Genomic DNA, 27,872 nt, shown 5'->3' on the forward strand with positions numbered 1-27,872 from the left:
TGTATTTTCCAAATTCCATTAACTTTGCTCAATAAAGGAAGATAAAAATCTATGCAAAATTAAAAAGTGCAATTGAAAAAGACTGTTTACAGAGCCCACTGCTTCATCCACACCTGATATATTAGGAGGTGAAAACATGTACATTGTGGCATCACATCACATGAATATTGCTGCCAATTATGATGTAATGTCATACCATATCTGGCTACAAGATTATATATATATAAAAATTTGGCTACTCACACATGTAAAAAAAGAATAATAAATACTGCCCAATTTCCCACAGCAGTATTTTGTTCAGTTTTCTTTTTTGCTTCAGAATTTTTTAATTTCAGAAGTGGGACCAAAACACAGAAAAGGTACAAATCTTATAAAAAAAAAGTTTCTTTGTAAACTCCACATCTGACATTAAAATATTAATGTAAAATACTGACCAATATTCTGTCTTATGAAATTGGCCTATGGCCACAGGTATAGAAAGTAATTTTAGCTGGGATTGAAAATAAATCCAGGCAAATGTATTGACATTTGTTGCAACAAACTTATGATTGCCAATGCCTCTTTAAATAAAAATAAAAAAAACTACTGTCACATGGATAGGTTTAGTTTATTAACAGTTTAGTTTATTAACAGTGTTCCTTTAAGAATTAAAACAAGAAAACACTGCCCTCACTTGATATTGAGGTCACCAAAGCCCAGACTAGACTCTCAGCTGTTAACCACTTACTTCCTGAAATTACATATCACGTTGAGATTGTGAAACAGCTTCCTTTTGTTTTAGAACCGGCCCACAATTAAAGATATTACAAAATACCAGTGGCATACATGGGAGTTTACTTGTTCCTCATTTACAACAACCCTTCTACAAGATACAACAGCGATCCTTTAGCTTCTGTGACAACATGGTGAGTTGCTATACTTTTTATATCAAGGTTTGACAGTCAAGGTTTTGTGAAATTGACAGTGTCCATTACTAACACATAGAACAGGCTCTCCAACAGCTGTAGCTGTTTAGGTTTTAGCACATTAACCACAAACTTGTCTTTCCAATGCATTTTCTGAGCTATATAGGCTGTTTTAACTATGTATGTAAAAAGTAACACACAGAACTAAGGAATGTGTATTACTGAAAATACAGTATTGTTAAAAAAAAAAGTTTCTTTTAATTGTTCCTATTTATTTTATTTGACTGGGTTTTTTTTTGAACAGATTTACTAATTTGCCACATGTCACAGGAAAATTGTTGTGCATTGTGCATGGACCATTGACAAAAATATAATACCAATAAGTAATTTTCCCGACCTACACAGTTCTGTTGGATTTTTCAGACCACTTTATGTTTGCAGTCTTGTATAGCTTGTTCTACATTTATATTGAGTTTTAGACAATTTTCCCTGAGTCTGGCAAAAAGAAGTGACCTTGGTGATGGCAGCTTGGACAAAAAAGTGCCAAACAATTGTGGTTTGAATTAAGCAAACTAAAACTTGGGTTAAACTTAGACTAGACTTGTCTAAAAATGTACTGTCTCTAGATTTAACGATCAGCCTGGCACATCTGAAGACTGTCCCTTTAAATAGCTTGGCCTGTGATATTGACAGTTTTAGTTATGAAAGGGGTATTCCAGGAATTTATTATATTTGACTATGCTACAGGGGCTGAAAAGTTAGTGTAGTTTATAATATAGTGTCTGTACCTGTGTGTGATTATGGTCTCGCAATTCTTCGGTAATTTTTTGCCCTAAAGTTTACTTTTAACAGCACACAAAATGACTACCGTCTCAGGTTTTCCCAGGTTGCAGTGCTGCCTGAGGAATTACATCATTAGTCAGGTGATCACAGGGAGCCTTTCCTGCCTCAATTGGTGGAGCGACCGCTGGGTGGGAGATCATTCTGCAATTTTTGCAACAGCTGGAGGCATCCTGGTTAGAAAACACTGGTCTTTTGCGTGAAATGCAGATAATTCATTCTTCAATGGGGGGGGGGTTTGGCTGATGTGTGAAAGGGAAAAAGTGACATCATACTTACAAACAAGGAATTATGGGACTTGTAGTTGAAGAAATACCCAGTTCACAAAAAGATAGTCACAGCGTTATGGTAATTTTACAACATAGCCTTTTAGCCCCAAGACAAGCACAGATCCTTCCTAAGCATGTCCATTACTGTCTGGCAAGTAAGTGCTAAAATCACCTTATGGTGGATAACCCCTTTAAGGGCCACCACATACAAAAGCCAAATTGTTTTGTAAGTGTGGCATCGGTGCACGATGAGGAATTCTCCTGTTGGTGACACCAAATTATGTGGTATCCACGACGCATTAGTAGAAATACCAGATCACTTCGTTACGCGAGGGCACTGTTATCCTATACACAGTCCGAGGTTGGAGACAGCTTCTCCTGGGCAAGACACGAGGAGTAAATGAACACACAGATGTCAGGTTACGGATAACTGTCTTTACTGAGCAGGGTGCAGATGGTAATACATGTACAGCTGGCTTTAGGTGAAAGAGTACAGCGTAACCCCTTGGGAGCCCTGTGGCCTTGCTGGGACTTGTGGTGCTAACATTAAACAGATTTATACTGACATGTGAGATGGAAGATTGAATAGTGGTAGCTAGGGTCATGTCAAGGTACTGAAGCCTTCTCCACAGTGGCATGAACTTCCTCCTTGCGAGTAATCCTTGCACGATGACCAGTTGAGAGATTAGAGTTGAACTAGACCTCTTCTCAGAGCACACGATACACAGCACCTGAACCAAACTGTAGCTCAGGAGCCAATAGACTGAACTGTGTCTAGCACTGGACTGGGGTAACTCCTCCCCCACACTTTAGGGGTTTCCATTGGCAGGCAGGGTCACATGGCGTTCACTGCTCTCATTTAAGGGTACAGTAACATGGAAAACATATAACAGTAAGATAATTAATTTAGAAAAATATATTACCGTTTCCCCGAAAATAAACCCTACCCCGAAAGTAAGCCCTAGCAGGACTATCAGGGCGGGCTGCAATATAAGCCCTACCCCAAAAATAAGACCTAGGCAAGGGGTAATCAACTGGCAGAGCACGGTCCAGTTTCGGGGCCGCCAGTAATGCCCGCAGACTTCCCAATCCCCCCCCCCCCATGGCTTGTCCCGCGGCAAGTTACCGTAATTGAGCCGGGGCAGGGACGCTTTACAACGTCCGCGCGTATGCACGGCAGACGTCACAAACGTCTGCTAAGCAACCGGCTGCTAAGCAACAGAAGGAGATCCCGCCACCGCCGAGAGCTGCAGCTTCCGTATAGTACAAGTTGCGGACGCTACCGTATGAAGGTGGTGAAGTGCTGGTCTCCGCTGGGGATAAAATGTGTAGCGTAGTTTATTATGGCAGAGGGGTGGGGGGCTGTAGCAGTGTGGAGGAGAGGGGGCTGCGGGAGTGTGGAGGATGGGGGCTGTAGCAGTGTGGAATATGGGGGGGGGGGGGGGGTTCGGCATCCTCCACACTTCTACAGCCCCCCATCCTCCACACTGCTACAGCCCCCCATGTTGTTCAAGGTACATACCGTAAATAAATAAGCCCTACCCTGAAAATAAGCCCTAGTGTGTTTTTTGTGACTAAAATTTATATAAGACCCGGTCTTATTTTCAGAGAAACACTGTATTTGTGCAATAAAGTTAATTAATATGACAGTAAGTCCCTTGGTGGAGCCAACACCATACACTACCAAGCTGTCCGAGACAGTCCAAAGCCACAGGACAGCTATTGGTGCTGGGAGACCGCAAATGGAAGAGCATAACTGAAACAAAAAAAAAAGTAAAAAAAATAAAACCCTGTCTTCATAGCAACCAATCAGAGCTTTCATTCTACTAGAGCAGTTTAGAAAGAGGAAAGCTGAGCTCTGGTTGCTATGGACCATGAGTCTAAGGAAGTGGAGATGCCACTTAAGGTGGTCCAGGGTTGAAGAAGAAGTTAGTAGTCATCCCCAACAGGTCATGATTTTAGGATATCCCAGAAAACATGACCTGTTTGTGGTACCTGAGGACTGCACTTGGGAAACACTGATTTAGATCATAGTGAGGACATAACATATTGTTTTCATTAGTTATGTTGTGATGTACTGTAGGTTAGGAGAACCTACACCTGAAAGCATAGGCAGTACTAGGCTAGTACAGAGTATGTGGAGCTTCATAGGCCATTAACACTCCACTAAGCGTTCTGGGGAGAAGACCTATACAAAGCATCTTTTCAGGTAGCGTTCACTAAACATACGTTTTTCACTTCATTGAAAGAGATTTTATGCCAAGCCAGAGATCTCTCTAGAAGGAAAGCGAAAGGTGAATAAGGTAAAAGCGTTAGCGGAGGCGCTGTACCAATAAAAGTTTTATTGTCATGTGCTGTTCGAGTCTTGTCTTCATGACCACAGTTGTGCAGCGCCTCCGCTAACCGGTTTCTTTACCTTATTTGTCTTTCGCTATTCCCTATCGGTCACCATTACTGGGGTCCGATACCAGCAAGTGTGCAGCAGCCATCACTTTCACTTATGCCATTTGCTGCAAATTCCTGTGAAGCTTCAAAAAAGGTTGGTATATCACCTGGGTGTGGTGAAGGGTACACACCAGCGGATACACCTCATCAGGGAGCGCCCCCTGTATTTTTTATGTCTTCCTTTAAGCTTCTAGAAGGAAAGAGTACCCATCTGCAGACAGCGCTGTTTCAGGGTTGTTGCAAGCATAGGGCTAGATACCATGCAACCAAATGCAATAATATTACAAACTGGACTTTCATTATTTCATTTATTATGGATTTGAAATAGCTTACAGTGGTCCCTCAACATACGATGGTAATCCGTTCCAAATGGACCATCGTTTGTTGAAGCCATCGTATGTTGAGGGATCCGTGCAATGTAAAGTATAGGACAGTGGTCTGCAACCTGCGGACCTCCAGATGTTGCAAAACTACAACACCCAGCATGCCCGCATGCTTGGAGTTGTAGTTTTGCAACATCTGGAGGTCCGCAGGTTGAAGACCACTGGTATTGGAGGTTGTACTCACGCGTCCCCGCCGCTCCGGACAGTCACCGCTGCCCTGGATGTCGCTGTCCATCGCTGTCGCCACGTCCCCGGGGTGTTCCCGATGCTCCGGCAAGGCCTCTGCTTCCCCGGCATCCTCGCTCTCCGTCGCCGCCATTCCGTCGTTATGCACGCCGCTTCTATTGGATGACGGGACGGCGTGCGCAGTGATGGCGACGATGAAGAGCGCCGATGATGCAGGGGATCCTGAAGAGGACGCACCGGAGCCCCAAGGACAGGTAAGTGATCGTCAGCGGACCACACGGGGCACTGTAAACGGCTATCCGGTGACAGCTGAAGCAGTCTTTGCTGCCGGATAGCCGTTTATGCCATGGCCCCGACACAAAAGCATCGTATGTTGATGCTGCCTTCAACATGCGATTGCCTCTGAGATACACTCGCTCTTAGTCGTGGCACAAAAAATTACGGGCATATGCCCCTCATGTATAAGGGGCATATGCCCCTTATGTATAAGGGGCATATGCCCGTAATTTTTTGCACCACCACTAAGAGCCAGTGTTGGCTCGAAACGCGTCGGTTTCTTGTACCGTTTTATTCAACATGGATATCCTCTAATTTTAAACATGTTGAAATAAATGTGAAGTTCAAATTTTTTCATTTTCTTCATTTGTCCAGGCATGCTGGGAGTTGTAGTTTTGTAACATCTGTAGGTCCGCAGGGTCTGGATGATGACAGGGGGATTATGTATTTCCCACCCTTATACTCGAGTCAATAACTTTTCCTGGATTTTTGGGGTGAAATGAGGGCTCGGCTTATATTCGGGTCGGCTTATACTCGAGTATATACGGTATCTACATATTTTTATGTATATTGGCATTTGTGTAATTACTTTCCCATGTTGTCTTTTTCTTTTGTGAATATGTTACTGTATCTGCAAGGCAGTTGCCTCTGAATTTCAAATATTATTAGTGGTGTCCATATTTTTGTTGCTGTTTAGATATTCAAAGAGAAAGCATCATTAAATAGTATAAACTGGATAGAAGAAACAGCTGTTGCAGAGGCATTTGGACTGCCACTGTGACTCTTCAGCTGTTGTGACACCATACTTCCTAACTGGAAGGGAATGCTGGGAGTTATATTTGCACAAGAGTTGGAAAGCCACATGTTGCCTAATACTGCCTTATATTGCAGTCACCTTGCTGCTACAAAATATTAGTAGAAACAAAAATTATACGTGTGCAAAACAACAAATAATTTATGGTCAGTAAACCAATGGGAAGCTGTTTTTCTGACAAGCATTGTACCAGGTCTGTAATCCCAGCTGAATTTTTTGAAAGCAAGGATGTTGAGTGATTATAAATAATGATAGGCACTTACTCTGCTCTCTATGCATGGTACTCCCCTACCCTCACCATCTGCAAAGAAGATAACCCTTTCTGTCCTAATAGGAGGAGTTTCATCCCTCTTTACCTACTTTAACCCCTTCCCGCAGATGGCCATATATATATACTTTCATTTTTAGCAATGTTTTGCAGCAAATGGACTGTGCAGCTGTGCGGGCAGTGATTAGTGGTGGGAGCCGGCGGCCGCACGATGCCGGGCACCCGCCGCAAATGTTAAGAGAGTGGAGATGCGCTCCAATTCTAACAGTGAAACCCTTCAGTGCTGCGGTCAGTGTGACTGCAGCATTTATTGGAATGACAGAGGGAGCTTTCTCTGTTCTCAATTGGGACTCTGCAATATGATTGCGGAATCCCGATGATAGCCATGGCAACCCGAGACCTCCGAACGACTGCTGGTTATCTGGCTACGGAAGCTGATCAGGCTCTGCCCAAGGCAGTGTCTGATCTGCTATGTCTGTCAGTGTAACATTGACAGACATAGTACATTGCAATACAGATTTGTGCTGCGCGATCATTATGTTGTAAACAGGTATGTGCTATGTACAGGTGACTACCATTTTATTTAGTGTGACTACAGGCCTTCTTTTACTTTCTTCTGCCTGGAATATGCTCAACCATCTCGGCCATACTTTTCAAACTAGCAGGGATCTTACACCCCTGGGTAAGTACCACTACCACAAATATTACAGTATCTAACCTTAGTGACTACACCCCTCACATTTTTGTAAATATTTCATTATATCTTTTCATGTTACAGCACTGAAGAAATGACACTCTGCTACAATGTAAAGTAGTGAGTACACAGCCTGTATAACAGTGTTAAAAGTTGTGGGGGGCCCAAAGTGTCCAGCACTGCCTTAAGGGGGTACTCCACTTCCCCAGCTTTCGAAACTTTTGTTCTGAACGCTGGGTGAGTGCACTGGGTGTCATGCCACTCCCCCTCAATGCAAGTCTATGTGAGGGGCATGGCAGCCGCCCCTTCCCATAGACTTGCATTGAGGGGGCATGGTGTGACATCATAAGGGGTGTGGACGTGACATCATGACCCGCGCAGCCCGCACCTAGCTGAATGCTGGGGCTGTGGCATACCCCTTTAAGCCTCTCGGGAATGGAGTACACCAGAGCTTCACAGGTTGCCATTGGGGTCCTCTTCCACTTCACCATTATGACATCATATAGCAGATGGATGTTAGAGACCTTCTGTTTGAGGATGCCCCACAGATGCTCTATAAGGTTTAAGTCTGGAGACATGCTTGGCCAGTCCATCACCTTTACCCTCAGCTTGTTTAGCAAGGCAGTGGCAATCTTGGAGGTGTGTTTGGGGACGTTATCATGTTGGAATACTGCCCTGTGGCCAAATCTCCAAAGGGAGGGAATCATGCTCTATTTCAATGTGTACATGTTGGCATTCATGGTCCTCTTAAAGGGGTTCTACTGTGGAAAACTTTTTTCTTTTAAATCAACTGGTGCCTGAAAGTTAAACAGATTTGTAAATTACTTATTTAAAAAAAGCTCTTAATCCTTCCAGTACTTTTTAGGGGATGTATACTACAGATGACATTTTTTTTTTTTTTGGATTTCTCTTTTGTCACGACCATGGTGCTCTCTGCTGACCTCTGCTGGTCATTTTAGGAACTGTCCAGAGCAGGAGAAAATCCCCATAGCAAACATATTCTGCTCTGGACAGCAGAGGTCAGCCGAGAGCACTGTGGCTGTGACATAAGAGAAATCCAAAAAGATAAACATTTCTTCTGTAGTTTACAGATGCTAATAAGTACTCGAAGGATTAAGATTTTTTTAATAGAAGTAATTTACAAATCTGTTTAACTTTCTGGCACCAGTTGGAAAAAAAAAAAGTTTTCCACGATAGTACCCCTTTAATGAATTGTAGCTCCCCAGTGCCAGAAGCACTCATGCAGCCCGAGACCATGACACTCCCACCACCATGCTTAACTGTAGGCAAGACACACTTGTCTTGTACTCCCCACCAGTTTGCTGCCAGACACACTTGACACCATCTAAACCATTTCTCTTTGGACCACAGGACATGGTTCCAGTAATCCTTGTCTGCTTGTCTTCAGCAAACTGTTTGCAGGATTTCTTGTGCTTCATCTTTAGAAGAGGCTTCCTTCGGGAGACAACCATGTAGACCAAATTATTGCAGTGTGCAGCGCATGGTATGAGCACAGACCGTCTGATCCCCTACCCCTTCAACCTCTGCAGCAATGCTGGCAGCACTCATATGTCTATTTTCCAAAGATAACCTCTGGATGGGACATTGATCTGCCTGTTCTGAGTGGAACCTGTCCTGTGAAACTTCTCTATAGTCTTACCCACCTCGCTGCAGCTCAGTTTCAGGGTCTTGGTGATCTTCTTATCGCCTAGGCCATATTTTGTAGGGAAACTTTTCTTTTTTATAGATCCTCAGAGTTCTTTGCTATGAGGTGCCATGTTGAACTTCCTGTGACAGTATTACAGAGTGTGAGAGGGATAATATCAAATTTAAGACTCCTGCTCCGTATTCACACCTAAGACTTTGTAATGCTGACAAGTCACACCACGGAGAGGGAAAATGGCTAATTGGACCTAACCTAGACATTTCCACTTCTGTAATCACTTTTTCTGCTATGATTTAGACATTATTGGCTGTGTTGATGTGTTATTTTCAGGGGACAACAACATTAAACACTGTTATACGTGCTGTGCACTCACTACTTTACATTGTAGCAGAGTGTCATTTCTTCAGTGTTGTAAACCAAAAAGAATAAAAATGAAAAATAAAGTGGTAAAATTTGTCCTCTTACCAGATGATGTTATGCTTAGAGCACGACATCTCATAGAGCTTAAAGCAGTGCTCAGAAGTCTAGTAGTCCCTCTGTCTTCCAAAGGCCTGGGCAGGTATGGTAATTCAAATGATAGGTGAGCAAAACGGCACACGGTAGAAAAAATGGCTTTTTTTTTTATCCTCAATAAATCACCAAGTTACTTTTATTTGCGCTAATATTTTCATTGTGGAGAAGCGCCCAGACTGAAGCCTGTTTTTTCTACCATATGCGGGTGTGCTCACCTATCCTATGGATTACTTGTTGTCACATGAAAAGATACAATAAAATTAATTCATTTTATTTACAAAAAAGTAAGGGTGTACACACTTATGGGAGATATTGTATATTTATCCTCAACATCTGCTTGTTGAGTGATGCAGGTTACTTGGCAGCATGACCTTTGTAAAATCTAACTATGCACATATTCCAGTAAAGCCTAGCTAAATTTACGGCAATTCTAACCATTATTTGTACACTCTCACATCCATACATCACATAAATTCCAGTGCATCCAGGAACATTCTCACTTGTAAGTCAGCCATGTCTCACTGATAGGAGTTTTGTGACACATCCAATCCTTAGACAAGCATTGCCCTAAGCCAGTGCTTCTCAATTTTTTTCTGTCATTCCCCCCCTAGGAAGAGGAAAACATTTTGCACCCCCCGCGCGACTGTAAATAGTATAATTTGTCTATAAAATTGTTATAAGTACACCTCTGCATAACACTGTATCCTTATTAACGTGTATGAGGCTCTGTACACTGACAACAAGCGTGGCTCTGTACACTGACAACAAGCGGGGCTCTGTACACTGACAACAAGCGGGGCTCTGTACACTGACAACAAGCGTGGCTCTGTACACTGACAACAAGCGGGGCTCTGTACACTGACAACAAGCGGGGCTCTGTACACTGACAACAAGCGGGGCTCTTTACATGGAGGACAAGCAGGGCCTGTACGAGAGAGAGCAGGGCGGCGGGCGCACTGCTCGGTGGCACAGTGAACTCCGATATGGTGGGCTGCTACGTTCAGACGTTAGGTCAAGTCACCCTGGTGACGTGACCTCACGTCTGAACGTAGCAGCGCGCCACGCCGGAGTTCAAAGCGCCTCTCCCAGGCAGCCACACTGACAACCCAGGGCCGTAAGTAAGATCCAGCCGTAGAGTTGCTAGGCAACTGACGCCGTGTGGGACGCCGCTTGTGAGTGAGTCGGATAATCTGATCTAGACATCCAATATGACAGTATTTGCCAAGGTCAAACGAGCCCCCCTTTACGGAGCCTCGCGCCCCACTATTTGAGAAGCACTGCCCTAAGCACACATGGAAAGTCACTACTGTAGAAACAGATAACTCAGGTAGCTGCATCTGGCCACAATGGTGGATGCTCATGGCATAAGGCCAACATCAGTAGGGTTAGAAGCTATGGATACCTTTTGAATAGCATTTTTTACTTATTTGCTTTGTATTTACTATATTACAAAATAAACACTTTTTCCTTAGGCCTTTATTAAAAATGTTTAGTTTGTGTTCTACAGCTTCTGTTTTCAGAAAACTCTGTCAAAGGAGCAATTTTCTGACAGGCTTCTTATAGGACTTTCCCTTTACTCCTGAACCAACTTTTAAGATGATGAACAGGAGTCCAACGAGGGGTCACTTAGATATGTCCAGTAGGTCCTGAGATATGTCCCCAGAAGATCCTCTGCTAAATTCAGTGGATGAGCTTCACCAGCTCAATTTACATATTCATTGTCTGTAACCCCCACATCCTAGTGAAGTGGAGTCACGAAGCCCCTCCCCCTGCGCACAATATCTTCCTGGGGATATATATATCAGGACCTACTGGACATATTTAAGTAAGTGACCCCTCGTTTGTCTCCTGTTCACACACACTATAACCAAGTGTATTGGGTATAGAGTGGGTCAACAGACTGACAGTTTTCCTTTAATTCAACAGAGGAAAGAGAGGCTGATAAAAAAAAAAAACATATAAGTAGGTAAGTAATTCAGTACGTAGCTGTAGAAAACTGTGCAGAATGATAAGACAGCAGAATGGTGACTGCAGCTCTGGAGTTGACAAGGAAAGAAGGCTTAATATAAAAGCAGAATAATAACTGCATCTCTAGAGGTGATTGGAGGATCTGTGATCCCCCAGGAAAGCCTGCCTGTGCTATACCAGATGAGGTGGCATAGCTGCCAAAGAGACTTTCCAAAGTCAACTGTCGTAAAAAACGATGGGCATCTACCAAAAAAAAGTCTAAAAGTGCTGGGGTCACTACTGACTGCGTCACCTATGGGGTTCAGTGACTACCATTAGCTTCAGTACCTAGTAAAGAAAAATAGAAAATGGACCAAACGGGCACCTAGTGTATTACCCCACATACAGGGACAAAGGTGAACTAGGGTAAAGATTGCCACTCACCTGGAGCCCTCTCGATTTCTGATCCCCACCGCTCGCCGGGCGGTGATCAGACCGGGATGACTGCTAATATCTATAAGCAGGCATCTCCTGACAATGCCTAGGGGGGTCCTGAGCCCCCCCCCCCCAGTGTAGGCGATTGCCGCAAAACGCTGGTCAATTCAGACTGACAATTTGCGGTGATTCCGGGCCAATCGGGATCGCCCAGAAAATAAGAGTGATCGGAGCTGTCTCTGCCACCACCTCCTCCGATCCCCTGCCATTGATCAGGACTGACCGACCAATGGCAGTTGGGGGCGGAGGTTAAAGCTAATTTCCCCCACTCTGCCCGCCGATAGAAGTCTGGGAAGAGCGGGGGGGGGGGGGGGGGGGGGGGTTGGTATTTGGGGAGGGCAATAAGTGTGGCGAGCATGGCCGGCTTACTGTGTAGTGGTCTCCAAACTGTGGTCCTCCAGATGTTGCAAAACTACAACTTTCAGCATGCACTGACTGTCTGGGCATGCTGGGAGTTGTAGTTTTGCAACATCTGAAGTGGCATAGTTTGGAGACAACTACACAGTGGTCTCCATACTGTAGCCCTCCAGATGTTGCAAAACTACAATTCCCAGCATGCCCAGACAGTCAGGGATGCTGGCCATTGTAGTTCTGCAATATCTGGCCTTCAGATGTTGCAGAACTACAACTCCCAGCATGCCTGGACAGTCTGGGCATGCTCGGAGTTGTAGTTTTGTAATATCTGGAGGGCTACAATTTGGAGACCACTACTTAGCGGTCTCCAAACTGTTCTTCCCCAGTTGTTGCATAACTACAACTCCTAGCATGCCTTTCGGCTGTCAGTGCATGCTGGGAGTTGTAGTTTTGCAACAGCTGTAGGCACACTGGTTGGGAAACACTGAGCTAGAGTCGGTTTCCTAAATCAGTTATTCCAACCCATGTGCCTCCAGCTGTTGCAAAACTACAACTCCCAGAATGCACTGACAGAGCATACATGCTGGAAGTTGTAGATTTGCAACAGCCGGAGACACATGGGTTGGAATCACCGAGCTAAAGTCTGTTTCCTAATTAATTGGTTCCCCACCAGTGTGCCTACAGCTGTTGCAAAACTACAACTCCCAGCATGTAAGGTCGGTCAGTGCATTCTGGGAGTTGTAGTTTTGCAACAGCTGGAGGCACCCTGTTTGGGAAACACTGCTGTAGGGTTTTGGTGGAGACAACCCCCATCCTTATATCCGAGTCTGTCCCTATTGCAAATTCCTAATTTAGGCCTCAAATGCGCATGGCGCTCTCAATTTGGAGCCCTGTCGTATTTCAAGGCAACAGTTAAGGGCCACATATGGGGTATTTCCGTACTCGGGAGAAATTGTGTTTCAAATTTTGGGAGATTTTTCTCCATTTATCCCTTGTGAAAAGGAAAAGTTAGGGGCTACACCAGCCTGTTAGTGTAAAAAAAAAAATAATTTACACTACCATGCGGGTGTTGCCCCATACTTTTCATTTTCACAAGAGGTAAAAGGAGAAAAACTTTGTAACGCAATTTCTCCTGAGTACGGAAATACCCCATATGTGGACGTAAAATGCTCTGCGGATGCACAACAGGGCTCAGGAGTGAGAGCGCCATGTACATTTGAGGCCTAAATTGGTGATTTGCACAGGGGTGGCTGATAGTTACAGCAGTTCTGACATGAACGCAAAAAAAAAAACATGTAACAAGGGGTATAGTGAGCCTGAACACCCCACAGGTCTTTGATGAATTTTCGTTAAAGTTGGACGTAAAAATAAAAAAAATGTCCCTGAAATGCTGATGTTACCCCAAATTTTTCATTTTCACAAGGGGCAATAGGAAAAAAGCCCCCCAAAATTTGTAACCCCATTTCTTCAGAGTAAGTGAATACCCCATATGTGGATGTAAAGTGTTCTGCAGTGCACTACAAGGCTCAGAAGGGAAGGAGCGTCATTTGGGCTTTTGGAGAGAGAATTGGGCTGGAATTGAAGGCCTTGTGCATTTACAAAGCCCCCATGGATCCAGAACAGTGGACCCCCCACATGTGACCCCATTTTGTAAACTACACCCTAACGGAATGTAACAAGGGGTACAGTGAGCATTTACGCCCCACAGGTGTCTGACAGATTTTTTCGTCCGTAAAAGTGAAAAATGCACCCCTTATTACATTCCATTAGATGTTTAGTTTCCAAAATGGGATCACATGGTGTGTGTGGGGGGGGGGGGGGGAGTCCACTGTTCTGGCACCACGGGGGGCTTTGTAAACGCACATGGCCCTTGACTTCCATTCCAACCAAATACTCTCTCCAAAAGCCCAATGGCACTCCTTCTATTCTAAGCATTGTAGTTCGCCCACAGAGCAATTTATATCTATATTTGAGATATTTCTATACTCAGAAGAAATGGGGTTACAAATTTTTGGGGGCTTTTTCTCCTATTACCTCTTGTGAAAATGAAAAATTTGGGGTAACTCCAGCATTTTCAAAAAAAAAATTAAAATTTTATTTTACGTCCCACTGTAACAAAAGTTTGTCAATCACCTGTGGGGGGTTAAGGCTCAGTGTACCCCTTGTTACATTTCTTGAGGGGTGTAGTTTCCAAAATAGTATGCCAAGTTGGTTTTTATCACTGTTCTTGCATCATGGGCGCTTCCTAAATGCGATATGCCCCCAAAAACTATTTCAGCAAAATTCCCTCTCCAAAATCCCATTGTCGCTCCTTCCCTTCTGAGCCCTCTAGAGCACCCACAGAGCACTTTACATCCTCATATGAGGTATTTCCTTACTCGAGAGAAATGGGGTTACAAATTTTGTGGTGCATTTTCTCCTATTACTCCTTGTGAAAATGAAAAGTTTGGGGTAACAGCAGCATTTTAGTGTTAAAAATCAAATTTTTCATTTTCACGTCCCACTTTAACAAAACCTGTGGGGTATAATGCCATTGTCGCTCCTTCCCTTCTGAGCCCTCTAGTGCACCCACAGAGCACTTTACATCCAAATATGAGGTATTTCCTTACTTGAGAGAAAATGAATTACAAGTTTTGGAATGCCTTTTTACCTTTTTTACCCCTTGTAAAAAAATAAAAAATAAAATGGGGCTACAACATGTAAGTGTACAAAAATGGAGATTTAGATTTTTCTCCTCCATTTTGCTGCTATTCCTGTGATACACCTAAAGGGTTAACAAACTTTTTGAATGTCATTTTGAATACTTTGAGGGGTGCAGTTTTCATAATGGGGTCCATTATAGGGGATTGCCAACATAAAGACCCTCAAATTCCACAAAAGTAGAATATGCCACGAAAAAACTATCTCGGAATCAAATTTATATGTAAAAGCATCCCAGAGTTATTAATGCATAAAGTGATAGAGGTCAGATTTTAAAAAAAATACTCCCTTCCTCATAATGGGCTCCATCCCCAAGGGGTTAAGGACCACAGGTTTTTCCATTTTTGCACTTTCGTTTTTTCTTCATCACCTTATAAAAATCATAATGCTTTAATCCCTTCCCGCAGAATGCCTTATATAAATGGCGGATTGTGCAGGTCCTTCATGCATTCCGCCATTTAAATGAGGCATTCAGTTAACCCAGCGATGCACGGCATCGCACGGGTTAACTGGCAGAAGCCCCGCTGTGGATCTGTGGATGGTCCTGGTCTGCGATCACTGTGATTGGTCTCTGTGGACCAATCACAGTATCTCAGCAGACGGGGGTGAAAGTTCAGATCACCTGCTCTGCCTGCCCCTAGAAGTCGGGCAGAGCGGGGGAAGAGGACCCCGAGAGCTGCGGGGGGACCGCCACACATATCTGCGGGGGACCGGAGCGGCACTGGGGACCAGGTACCGGCATCAGGCACACGTGAAGGCGGCATCAGAAGCAGCAGTGAAGACGCTATAAAGGAATTTTCACTGCTGCTTCTAGGAGTTTCAAAACTACAACTCCCAACATGCCCAGGCAATCTTTGGCTGTCCTGGCATGCTGGGAGTTGTAGTTTTGCAACATCTGGAGGGCCACAGTTTGGAGACCTGTGCAGTGGTCTCCAATCTGTGCTCTTCCAGATGTTGCAAAACTAGAACTCTCAGAACACCCAGACAGTACAGGCATGCGTGGAGTTGTAGTTCTGTAACATCTGGCCTTTCAGATGTTGCCGAACTACAACTCCCAGCATGCCTGGCCAGTGTGCCTCCAGCTGTTGCATAACTACAACCCCCAGCATGCACGGACAGCCAGAGGGCATGCTGAAAGTTGTAGTGGTATGCCTCCAGCTGTTGCTTAACTACAAGTCCCAGCATGCCTTTCTGTTTTGCAGCTGGAGGTTTGCCCCCCCCCCCCCTCTTGTGAAAGTACAGGGTATATTCACACGGTCAGGTTTACAGCGAGTTTTCTGCTGCAAGTTTGAGATGCAGCAAATTTTCCACTGCAACTCAAACTCCCAGCAGGAAACTCACTGCAAACCTCCGCCTGTGTGAATGTACCCTAAAAACACTACACTACACTAACACATAATAACATAATAAAGGGTAAAACACTACATATACACATACCCCTACACAGTCCCCCCCCCCCCCCAAATAAAAAGGAAAAACATCTAGTACGGCATTGTTTCCAAAACGGAGCCTCCAGCTGTTGCAAAACAACAACTCCCATCATTTCCTGACAGCCACTGACTGTCCTGGCATGCTGGGAGTTTAGCAACAGCTGGAGGTACCCTGTTTGGGAATCACTGGCATAGAATACCCCTATGTCCACCCTATGCAATCCCTAATTTAGGCCTCTAATGCGCATGGCGCTCTCACTTCGGAGCCCTGTCATATTTCAAGGCAACAGTTTAGGGCCACACATGGGGTATTTCCGTACTCGGGAGAAATTGCCTAACAAATTTTGGGGTCTTTTTCTCCTTTTACCCCTTATGAAAAGGTAAAGTTGGGGTCTACTCCAGCATGTTATTGTAAAAAAAAAAAAAAAATGTTTACACTAACTTGCTGGTGTTGCCCCATTCCCATATGTAGGCGTAAAATGCTCTGCGGGTGCACAACAAGGCTCAGGAGTGAGAGCACCATATACATTTGAGGTGATTTGCACAGGGGTGGCTGATCATTACAGTGGTTCTGACATAAACACACTCACAAAAAAAAAACACCCACATGTGACCCCATTTTGTAAACTACACCCCTCATGGAAGATAACAAGGGGTATAGTGATCCTTAAAGTGGTACTTTCTTTTTTTTTATTTTTTTTTTTAATCAACTGGTGCCAGAAAGTTAAACAGATTTGTAAATGACTTCTATTAAAATATCTTAATCCTTCCAGTACTTATTAGCTGCTGAATGCTACAGATGAAATTATTTTCTTTTTGGAACACAGTGCTCTCTGCTGACATCATGACCACAGTGCTCTCTGCTGACATCTCTGTCCATTTTAGGAACTGGCATAGCAGCATATGTTTTCTATGGGGATTTTCTTCTACTCTGGACAGTTCTTAAAATGGACAGAGATGTCAGTAGAGAGCACTGTGGACATGATGTCAGCAGAGAGCACTGTGTTCCAAAAAGAAAATAATTTTCTCTGTAGTATTCAGCAGCTAATAAGTACTAGAAGCAGTAAGATTTTTTAATAGAAGTAATTTACAAATCTGTTTAACTTTCTGGCACCAGTTGATTTAAAAAAAAATAAAGTTTTCCACCGGAGTACCCCTTTAACATCCCACAGGTGTTTGAAGAATTTTTGTTGAATTTGGACGTGAAAATGAAAATTTTAAATTTTTTTCACTAAAATGCTGGTGTTATCCCCAATTTTTCATTTTCACAATGGGTAATAGGATAAAAGCCCCCCAAAATTTGTAACCCCATTTCTTCTGAGTATATAAATCCCCCCATATGTGGATGTAAAGTGCTCTGTGGGTGCACTACAATGCTCAGAAGAGAATGAGCGCCATTGAGGTTTTGGAGAGAGAATGTGTCTGGAATTGAAGGCCATGTGCATTTACAAAGCCCCCATGGTGCCAGACCGGTGGAACCCCCCACATGTGGCCCCATTTTGGAAACTACACCCCTCATGGAATGTAATAAGGGGTGCAGTGAGCATTTACACCCCACAGGTATCTGACAGATTTTTGGAACAGTGGTCCGTGAAAATGAAAAATGTTATTTTTCAATTGCAGAGCCCACTGTTCCAAAAGTCTGTCGAACACTAGTGGGGTGTAAGTGCTCACTGCACCCCTTATTGCATTCTGTGAGGGGTTTAGTTTCCAAAATAGGGTCGCATGTGGGGGTTGTCCACCGTTCTGGCACCATGGGGGCTTTGTAAAAGCACATGGCTCTGACTTCCATTCCAAACAAATTCTCTCTCCAAAAGCCCAATGGCGCTCCCCCTCTTCTGAGCATTGTAGTTCACCCGCAGAGCACATTATATCCACATATGGGATATTTCCATGCTCAGAAGAAATCGAGTTACACATTTTGGGGGACATTTTCTCATATAAACTCTTTTAAAAATAGCAAATTTGGGGAGAAAAATGCATTTTAGTGAAAAAAATGTAAAAATTTTTTACACATCCGACTTTAACGGAAAGTCGTCAAATACCTGTGGGGTGTTAAGGCTCACTGTACCCCTTGTAATGTGCCTTGAGGAGTGTAGTTTTCAAAATATTGTGCCATGTTTTTTTTTTTGCTGTTATGGAACATAGGGGCTTCCTAAATGCGACATGCCCCCCAAAAACCATTTCCGCAAAATTTCCTTTCAAAAATCCAAATGTGACTCCTTCTCTTCTGAGCATTGTAGTGCGCCAGCAGAGCACTTTATATCCACATATGGGATATTTCCATACTCAGAAGAAATGGGGTTACAAATTTTGGGGGGCATTTTCTCCTAATACCTCTTGTAAAAATGGTAAATTTGAGGGAAAAATTCATTTTAGTGAAAGAAAAAAAATTTCATTTACACATCTGACATGCCCTCCAAAAACCTTTTCAGCAAAATTCACTCTCCAAAATCCCATTGTCGCTCCTTCCCTTCTGAGACCTCTAGTGCACCCACAGAGCACTTTACATTTACATATGAGGTATTTCCTTACTCGAAAGAAATTCGGTTACACATTTTGGGGGGGCGTTTTCTCCTTTTACCCCTTGTAAAATTCAAAAACTGGGTCTGCAAGAACATGTTAGTGTAAAATGAGATTTTGAATTTTCTCCTTCACTTTGCTGCTATTTCTGTGAAACACCTAAAGGGTTAACAAACATTCTGAATATCATTTTGTATACTTTTTGTGCAGTTTTTATAATGGGGTAATTTATGGGGTATTTCCAATATGAAGACCCCTCAAATCCACTTCAAAACTGAACTGGTCCCTGAAAAATTCCAATTTAGAAAATTTTGTGAAAAATTGGAAAATTGCTGTTTAATTTTGAAGCCCTCTGATGTCTTCCAAAAGTAAAAACATGTCAACTTTATGATGCAAACATAAAGTAAACATACTTTATATGTGAATCAATATAAAATGTATTTGGTATGTCTATTTTCCTCACAAGCAGAGAGATTCAAAGTTAGGAAAATGCTAAATTTTGTAATTTTTCATGAAATTTTGTAATTTTTCACCAAGAAATGAAATTTGCCACTATGATAAAGTAGAATATGTCACGAAAAACCTATCTCTGAATCAAATTCATAAGTAAAAGCATCCCAGAGTTATCAATGCTTAAAGTGACAGTGGTCACTTTAGGGCAAAATGACCTTGGTCCTTAACCCCTTAAGGACTCAGGGTTTTTCCGTTTTTGCACTTTCGTTTTTTCCTCCTTACCTTTTAAAAATCATAACCCTTTCAATTTTCCACCTAAAAATCCATATTATGGCTTATTTTTTGCGTCACCAATTCTACTTTGCAGTGACATCAATCATTTTACCCAAAAATTCTCGAAGAAACGGAAAAAAAATCATCGTGCGACAAAATCGAAGAAAAAACGCCATTTTGTAATTTTTGGGGGCTTCCGTTTCTACGCAGTGCATATTTCGGTAAAAATTAGACCTTATCATTATTTTGTAGGTCCATACGGTTAAAATGATACCCTACTTATATAGGTTTGATTTTGTCTTACCTCTGGAAAAAATCATTACTACATGCAGGAAAATTTATACGTTTAAAAATGTCCTCTTCTGACCCCTATAACTTTTTTATTTTTCCACGTAGAGGGCGATATGAGGGCTCATTTTTTGCGCCGTGATCTGAAGTTTTTATCGGTATAATTTTTGTTTTGATCGGATTTTTTGATCACTTTTTATTCATTTTTTAATGGTATAAAAAGTGACCAAAATACGCTTTTTTGGACTTTGGAAATTTTTTGCGCGTACGCCATTGACCGTGCGGTTTAATTAATGATATATTTTTATAGTTTGGACATTTACGCATGCGGCGATACCACATATGTTTATTTTTATTTACACTGTTTTATTTTTTTATTATGGGAAAAGGGGGTGATTCAAACTTTTATTAGGGAAGGGGTTAAATGACCTTTATTAACACTTTTTTTTTACTTTTTTTTTGCAGTGTTATAGGTCCCATAGGGACCTATAACACTGCACACACTGATCTCTCATCCTGATCACAGGCGTGTATCAGTGTTATCGGCGCTTGACTGCTCCTGCCTGGATCTCAGGCACGGAGCAGTCATTCGTCGATCGGGTCACCGAGGAGGCAGGTAAGGGCCCTCCCGGTGTCCTGCAAGCTGTTCGGGACTGACTAGCCGGGATACTTTCACTTTAGAAGCGGCGGTCAGCTTTGACCGCCGCTTCTAAAGGGTTAATAACGCACATCGCCGCGATCGGCGATGTGTGGTATTAGCCGCGGGTCCCGGCCGTTGATGAGCGCCGGGACTGACGCGATGTGATGCGGGGTCGCAGCGCGACCCCGCTTCATATCGCGGGAGCCGGCGCAGGACGTAAATATACGTCCTGCATCGTTAAAGGATTAAGGGGTTACATTTTGCACCTACAGACTCATATAAGGGCTTATATTTTGCGCCACCAATTGTTCTTTGTAATAACATCAATTATTTCACCACAAAATTTACGGCAAACCCAGAAAAAATATATATGTGTGGGGCAAAATATGTATGTGTGGGGAAAAAAGCCATTTTGTAACTTTTGGGGCTTCCGATTCTACGCAGTGCACTTTTTGGTAAAAATGACACCATCTATTTATTCTGTAGGTCCATATGGTTACAATGATACTCAATTGATATAGGTTTTTCTTTGTTTTACTACGTAAAAAAAATTATAACTACATGCACCAAAATTTGTATGTTTAAAATTGTCCATTTCTGACCCCTATAACTTTTTTATTTTTTGCGCCGTGATCTGAAGTTTTTATCGGTACCATGATTGTTTTTATCAGACTTTTTGATCACTTTTTTATAAAAAATTTTAGGGTGTAAATTTTGGACTATGGAATTTTTTTTTTACTTGTACACCATTGACCGTGCGGTTTAATTTAAGGAAAACTGTCAGCTTTCTCCCCCCGTTATAACCAGCGGTACTGGCTGGTAGTGCGGGGGACGCTGATCAGTTTGATCCTTACCGTGCCCAGATCTGCCCCGCCGTTCGCCCGTTAACTTCTATTATTGGTATATTCAAATGAGGTGCTAACTGGCACACACTGACGTCAGTGCCGGGCCGCAGCGCTGCCCAGCTCATCAATATTCCTCCCCTCAATCCGCCTCTCCCTCTTCTCCCCTCTCGGTAATGAAGAGAGGGGAGAAATATTGATGAGCTGGGTGGCTGGGTGGCTGTGTTAAATCACATTTATTAGCTTTTTTTTTTTAAACTATTTTTACACTTTTTTTTTTTTTTTGCCCCCATAGGGGACTATTACTTGCAATCCTGTGATTGCATACACTGTTCAATGCTATGCCAGCGCTCGATTGCTCCTGCCTGGATCTCAGGCTTGGAGCCATCAAACATCGATTGGACAAAGGGAAGGAATGTAAGTACCCTCCTGCTGTCCGGGGCGCTGCGATTTCACCGTGGCAGTCCTAACCGGCAGTGATTTCTCCCAGTTTAGACACAGCGATCAACTTTGATTGCGGAGTCTAAAGGGTTAACACCAGACGTCAGCCCGATCGGCAATGTCCAGTATTAGCCGCGGGTCCTGGTTGCCGTTAGCAACCAGGGTCCAGCAGCTACAAAGCGCGCTCAGCTCACATTACGGGAGCCGGCCACAGACGTAAATATACGACCGTGGTCATAAAGGGGTACTCCGGCAAGGATAGGGGATAAGATGCCTGATCGCGGGGGTCCCGCTGCTGTTTTAAAAAACACAGCACCCCGTTACCATCAGCCCCCTCCCATAGACTTGCATGCTGTCACACCCCCTCCTATAGGCTTGCATTGAGGGCGCGGAGCCGTGATGTCACACAGGGGCGGAGCCGTGATGTCACAATACTCCGGCCCCATGATCGTCAGTCATCAGACCCCGAGCGAACATGCTCCAGGGGCTGATGGTAACGGGTGCTGAAGGTCACGGTGTCACCAGCGGTGGGACCCTCGCGATCAGGCATCTTATCCCCTATGCTTTGCATAGGGGATAAGATGTCTTAGCGCCGAAGTACCCCTTTAAAGAGAACGCTAAGAGCCGGAGGCCGTGATCGTGATGTCACAGCCATGCCCCCTCATGACGTCATGCCACACTCCCTCCATTCATGTCTATGGGAAGGGGCGTGACCATGATGTCACTACCACTGCCTCTGGAACCAAGCGTTTGTTTAGAACACTGGGTGCTACAGGAGATCGCGGGGGCCCCCTGCAGCGGGACCCCTGTGATTAGACATCTTATCCGTTATCCTTTGGATCCTTTAAGGACCAGAGCATTTTTTGCAAATCCGACCTGTGTCACTTTATGCATTAATAACTCTTTATGCTTTTACTTATCATTCAAATTTCAAGAGTTTTTGTGACATATTCTACTTCAACATAGTGGTAAATTTTCGTCGATACTTGAATCATTTCTTTGTTAAAAATTAAAAAATTTCATGAAAAATTTGAAAACTTAGCATTTTTCTAACTTTGAAACTCTCTGCTTGTAAGGCTAGAATTCCACTTAAAGTTTTTTCCTGTGTTTTTACCTTTGTGTGGAATTTGCCTTTTTTTCGCCCATTTGTCATTTTTTTTCCAAATTGTTGGGTACCAAAAAAAATAAATAAAAAAAAAACGGATGCGGTAGAGATGGAAAAAAAATTATTTAACAAACAGATTTTTTTATAATGACATTTTAATTCATTTTTAATAAAGTGTGTGTGTGTGTTTGACTTTTTTCCCTCTATTTTTTACATTTTTTAGGTAGTACTACTACTCCCAGCATGGATGAGACTGTCCCATGATGAGAGTAGTAGTTCCTGTACTAATAGACATATCGCCCCGGGTGTTACTCCTGACACCCGAGGCGATCGTCCCATCTACAGTATAGCAGAGATGCGGAGCGACTCTATACAGTGCTCACATCTCTGCACTATACTCCGGGCCGGACAGTGAAGTGAATAGAACATCACTCATTCATATTTTCCACCCAGAGTGGGGATTGGCCGGATGGTTGCAGCCAATCACCGCTCTCAGAGGAAATATGAATGAGTGATGTTCTATTCACTTCACTGGCCAGTGTGAGGTGGAAACCTGCGTTATCCACACTAATATAACTCAGCCCTGGTTGGGAAACACTAGTATACACACACATAACAGGGACTACAACTCCCAGCATGTGTCATTCAGGAGTCTCCCCCCCCCCCTTCACACATAGAAATCATCCCCAGTTTGAGATTTATTCCCCAGCCCCTGCAGTCTATAAATCCCCCGTCTGTGCAGTCTATAAATCCCCAGCCCGTGCACTTTGTCATCCTCCCGTTCAGTGAACACAGGCAGAGTAGGGGGAGGGGAGATGAGGGGGGCATGTACCTCCTCTTTCCCCCTGCTCTGCCTTCGCTACCCCCAGCTCTAGCTTCTGAAATCTTCGGAGAGCTCAGGGAAGGAGCAGAGACAAGTCTGCACAGGGTCGCAAATTTCCATCTCACACTGGCCGGAGTATAGTGCAGGGATGCAGAGTGCAGGAGAAAGCCGATCCGCATCTCTTCAATAGATAAGATGATCACAGCGGGTGTCAGAAGTGAGACCCACTGTGATCTGCCCTTAACTTCAGGTACTACTACTCCCAACGTGGAGCACACTCTGCTCCATACTGGAAGTTGTAGTACTTGCATTAATAGACAGATCGCAGCGAGTATCACTCCTGACACCTGCTCCGATCCTCCTGTATAATGTATAGATGCAGCCGGCCGCTCTTCTATGTTCCCCTGCACTGACGTATATTCATATTTCCCACAGAGTTGTGATTGGCTGGAACCATCCGGCCAATCACAACTCACTGTGGGAAATATGAATAGGTGTATATATATACGGCAGTGCAGGGGACCATAGAAGAGCGGCCGGCTGCATCTATAAATTATACAGAAGGATCGCAACAGAACCCGGGGCGATCTGTCAATTAGTACAGGTACTACAACTCCCATCATGGAAGTAGTACCAGTAGTACTACCAAAAAAGTGAGAAACACACACTACATTTTTATTATTGTTGGCTACATTTTTAGTGCCCTGCCCGCCCACATAAATTGATCCCTGTTTAAAAATTTTAAAAAAATATTGTTATAAAAAAAGATACATTTTGTTGAATACGATTTTTTCCATCACTACTGTATCTTTTTTATAATTTTTTTTAATGGTACCCTACGAAATTTTAATAAAAAAGGTATCTCCATCACTTTTTTGGATCGCCAAGTCCAAAAAAGAATAAAAACTGCTGGTAAAAATGGCAAAGTTAAAACCAACAGACTTCTATGGGGGCAAAACGCCACGATTTCTGTGCAAAAAAACGCATCTGAGCCCAAAATTACTGAAAAATGCCAAAAGGATAAAAAAAATGCCAAACTGAAAAACGCCAAGTGGATCTGGCATTTTGCAGTTTACTGTTGACTTGCAGCTAACATCTTGTGGGAAAATTGGAATTTTTTACAGCATTTTTGCAAAAAATCCTCAGTGGAATTCTAGCCTAAGGAAAATGGAAATGCCAAATAAGTTATATATTGATTCACATATACAATATGTCTACTTTATATTTGCATCATAAAGTTGACATGTTTTTACTTTGTGAAGACATTAGAGGGCTTCAAAGTTTAGCAGCAATTTCCCAATTTTTCACGAAAATTTCTAAATCAGAATTTTTTAGGAACAGTTTTGAAGTGAATATGGGGGTCTGTTAGAAATCTCCCATAATGGTCCCATTATGAAAACTGCACCACTGAAAGTATTCAAAATGACATTCAGAAAGTTTGACCCTTTAGGTGTTTCACAGGAATAGTAGAAAAGTGGAGGAGAAATTTCAAAATCTAAATTTTTTACGCTAACATGTTATTGTAGACCCATTTTTCCCCCATTCTTACAAAGGGTAAAAGGAGAAAAAGCCCTGCACATTTTTTAACCCAATTTGACTTGAATAAGGAAATACCCCATATGTGGATATAAAGTCCTCTGTGGGTGCACTAGAGGACTCAGAAGGGAAGGAGCGACAGTGGGCTTTTTGAGAGCGAATTTTGCTGAAATTATTTTTTGTGGATCATGTCGCATTTAGGAAGCCTCCATGTGCCAGAACAGCATTAAAAAAAAAAAAAAAAAAACATATGGCATACTATTTGGGAAAATACACCCTCAAGGAGTGTAACAAGGGGTACAGTGTGTACTCAATAAACTTTTTAAAGTTTTTAAATCTTTATAAAGATTTTTTTAATATTTGATTCCTTATGCCAAATTAATAACTTTTTTCTCCTGCTGGGAGATTGCACTATGTGAACAAGAATAAATGAAAGATACACAGCTTTTTAAAGCTCTGAATTTTTTTAACGGTGGGAGGAGTGTTAGGAATAGTTAAGGAACATAGCCTGAGTTAGTTTAGAAAAGTTTATTTGGTGAAAGGTGCTCTTTAATACCCCACAGGTGATTGACAAAATTTCATTAAAGTGGGATATAAAAATTGAAAATTAGATTTGTTTTCACTAAAATGCTGCTGTTACCCCACATTTTTCATTTTCACAGGGGGTAATAGGAGAAAATGCCCCCAAAAATTTCTCTTGATTAACCCCTTAACGACGCAGGACGTATATTTACGTCCTGCGCCGGCTCCCGCTATATGAAGCGGGGTCGTGCTGCGACCCCGCATCACATCGCGTCGGTCCCGGCGCTCATCAACGGCCGGGACCCGCGGCTAATACCACGCATCGCCGATCGCGGCAATGTGTGGTATTAACCCTTTAGAAGCTGACCGCCGCTTTTAAAGCGAAAGTGAAAGTATCCCGGCTAGTCAGTCGGGCTGTTCGGGACCGCCGCGGTGAAATCGTGGCGTCCCGAACAGCTTACAGGACACCGGGAGGGCCCTTACCTGTCTCCTCGGTGTCCGATCGACGAATGACTGCTCCGTGCCTGAGATCCAGGCAGGAGCAGTCAAGCGCCGATAACACTGATCACAGGCGTGTTAATACACGCCAGTGATCTGTGTAAAAGATCAGTGTGTGCAGTGTTATAGGTCCCTATGGGACCTATAACACTGCAAAAAAAAAGTTTAAAAAAAGTGTTAATAAAGGTCATTTAACCCCTTCCCTAATAAAAGTTTGAATCACCCCCCTTTTCCCATAAAAAAAATAAAACAGTGTAAATAAAAAATAAAATAAACATATGTGGTATCGCCGCGTGCGTAAATGTCCGAACTATAAAAATATATAATTAATTAACCCGCACGGTCAATGGCGTACGCGCAAAAAAATTCCAAAGTCCAAAAAAGCGTATTTTGGTCACTTTTTATACCATTAAAAAATGAATAAAAAGTGATCAAAAAGTCCGATCAAAACAAAAATCGTACCGTTAAAAACTAAAAAGTTATAGGGGTCAGAAGCTGACATTTTTAAACGTATAAATTTTTCTGCATGTAGTTATGATTTTTTCCAGAAGTAGGAAAATATCCAACCTATATAAGTAGGGTATCATTTTAACCACATGGACCTAAAGAATAATGATAAGGTGTCATTTCTACCGAAATATGCACTGCGTAGAAACGGAAGCCCCCAAAAGTTACAAAATGGCGTTTTTTTCTTCGATTTTGTCGCACAATGATTTATTTTTCCGTTTCGCCGTGAATTTTTGGGTAAAATGACTAATGTCTCTGGATAGTAGAATTGGTGACGCAAAACTAAGCCATAATATGGATTTTTAGGTGGAAAATTGAGAGGGTTATGATTTTTAAAAGGTAAGGAGGAAAAAACTAAAGTGCAAAAACGGAAAAACCCTGAGTCCTTAAGGGGTTAAGGAAATGCCTCATATGTGGAAGTAAAGTGCCCTGTGAGCGCACTACACTGCTCAGAAGAGAAGGAGCAAAATTTGTCTTTTGGAGAGTGAATTTTACTGAAATGGTTTTTGGGGGGCATGTTGCATTTAGGTAGCGCTTGTAGTGTCAGAACAGCAAAAAAATATATAAAAAAAAACACATGGCACACTATTTGGGAAATGACACCCCTCAAGGAATGTAACAAGGGGTGCAGTGAGCATTTCCACACCACTTGCGTTTGACAGATTTTTGGAACAGTGGGCTGAGCATATGAATTAAATGTTTCATTTTCTCGGACCCTTGTTCCAAAAATCTGTTAGACACCTGTAGGGTGTAAATGCTCACTGCACCCCTTCAGGGGTATAGTTTTCAAAAAGGGGTCACATGTGTTTTTTTTTTTGCATTTATGTCAGGACTGCTGTAACTATACGCCATTCCAATGCAAATCACCAATGGTGCGCTCTCACTCCTGTACATGGTGCGCTCTCACTCCTGAGCTCTATTGTGCACCCGCAGAGCACTTTACGTCCACATATTGGGTATTTCCATACTTGGGGATAAATTGGGTTACAAATTTGGGGGGTCTTTTTCTCCTTTTACCTTTTGTGAAAATAAAAAATATGATGCAACACCAGCATGGTTGTGTCAAAAAAATTTTTTTTATTTTTTTTACACTAACATGCTGGTGTAGCCCTAATCTTTTTCATAAGAGGCAAAAAGATATAAAGCCCCCAAAATTGATAGCACAATTTCTCCCGAGTACAGAAATACTCTATATGTGGCACCAAACTGTTGCCTTGAAATACGACAGGGCTCCGG

At 42.8% G+C, this 27,872-nt stretch overlaps 1 protein-coding gene across 2 annotated transcripts in view; it reads left to right on the forward strand.

The window, feature by feature from the left end:
• LOC130305178 (FYN-binding protein 1-like) overlaps positions 1–27,872 on the forward strand; it is a 253,903-nt gene that overhangs the window by 2,906 nt on the left and 223,125 nt on the right. For both annotated transcript variants that reach the window (XM_056551982.1, XM_056551981.1), the window contains exon 2: positions 782–905. In XM_056551982.1, coding sequence (XP_056407957.1) covers positions 782–905 — 124 coding nt within the window. The remainder of the gene's footprint in view (positions 1–781; positions 906–27,872) is intronic.

Source organism: Hyla sarda, chromosome 1, assembly GCF_029499605.1.
Source record: "Hyla sarda isolate aHylSar1 chromosome 1, aHylSar1.hap1, whole genome shotgun sequence".
In the NCBI taxonomy this organism is placed as follows: Eukaryota; Metazoa; Chordata; class Amphibia; order Anura; family Hylidae; genus Hyla; species Hyla sarda.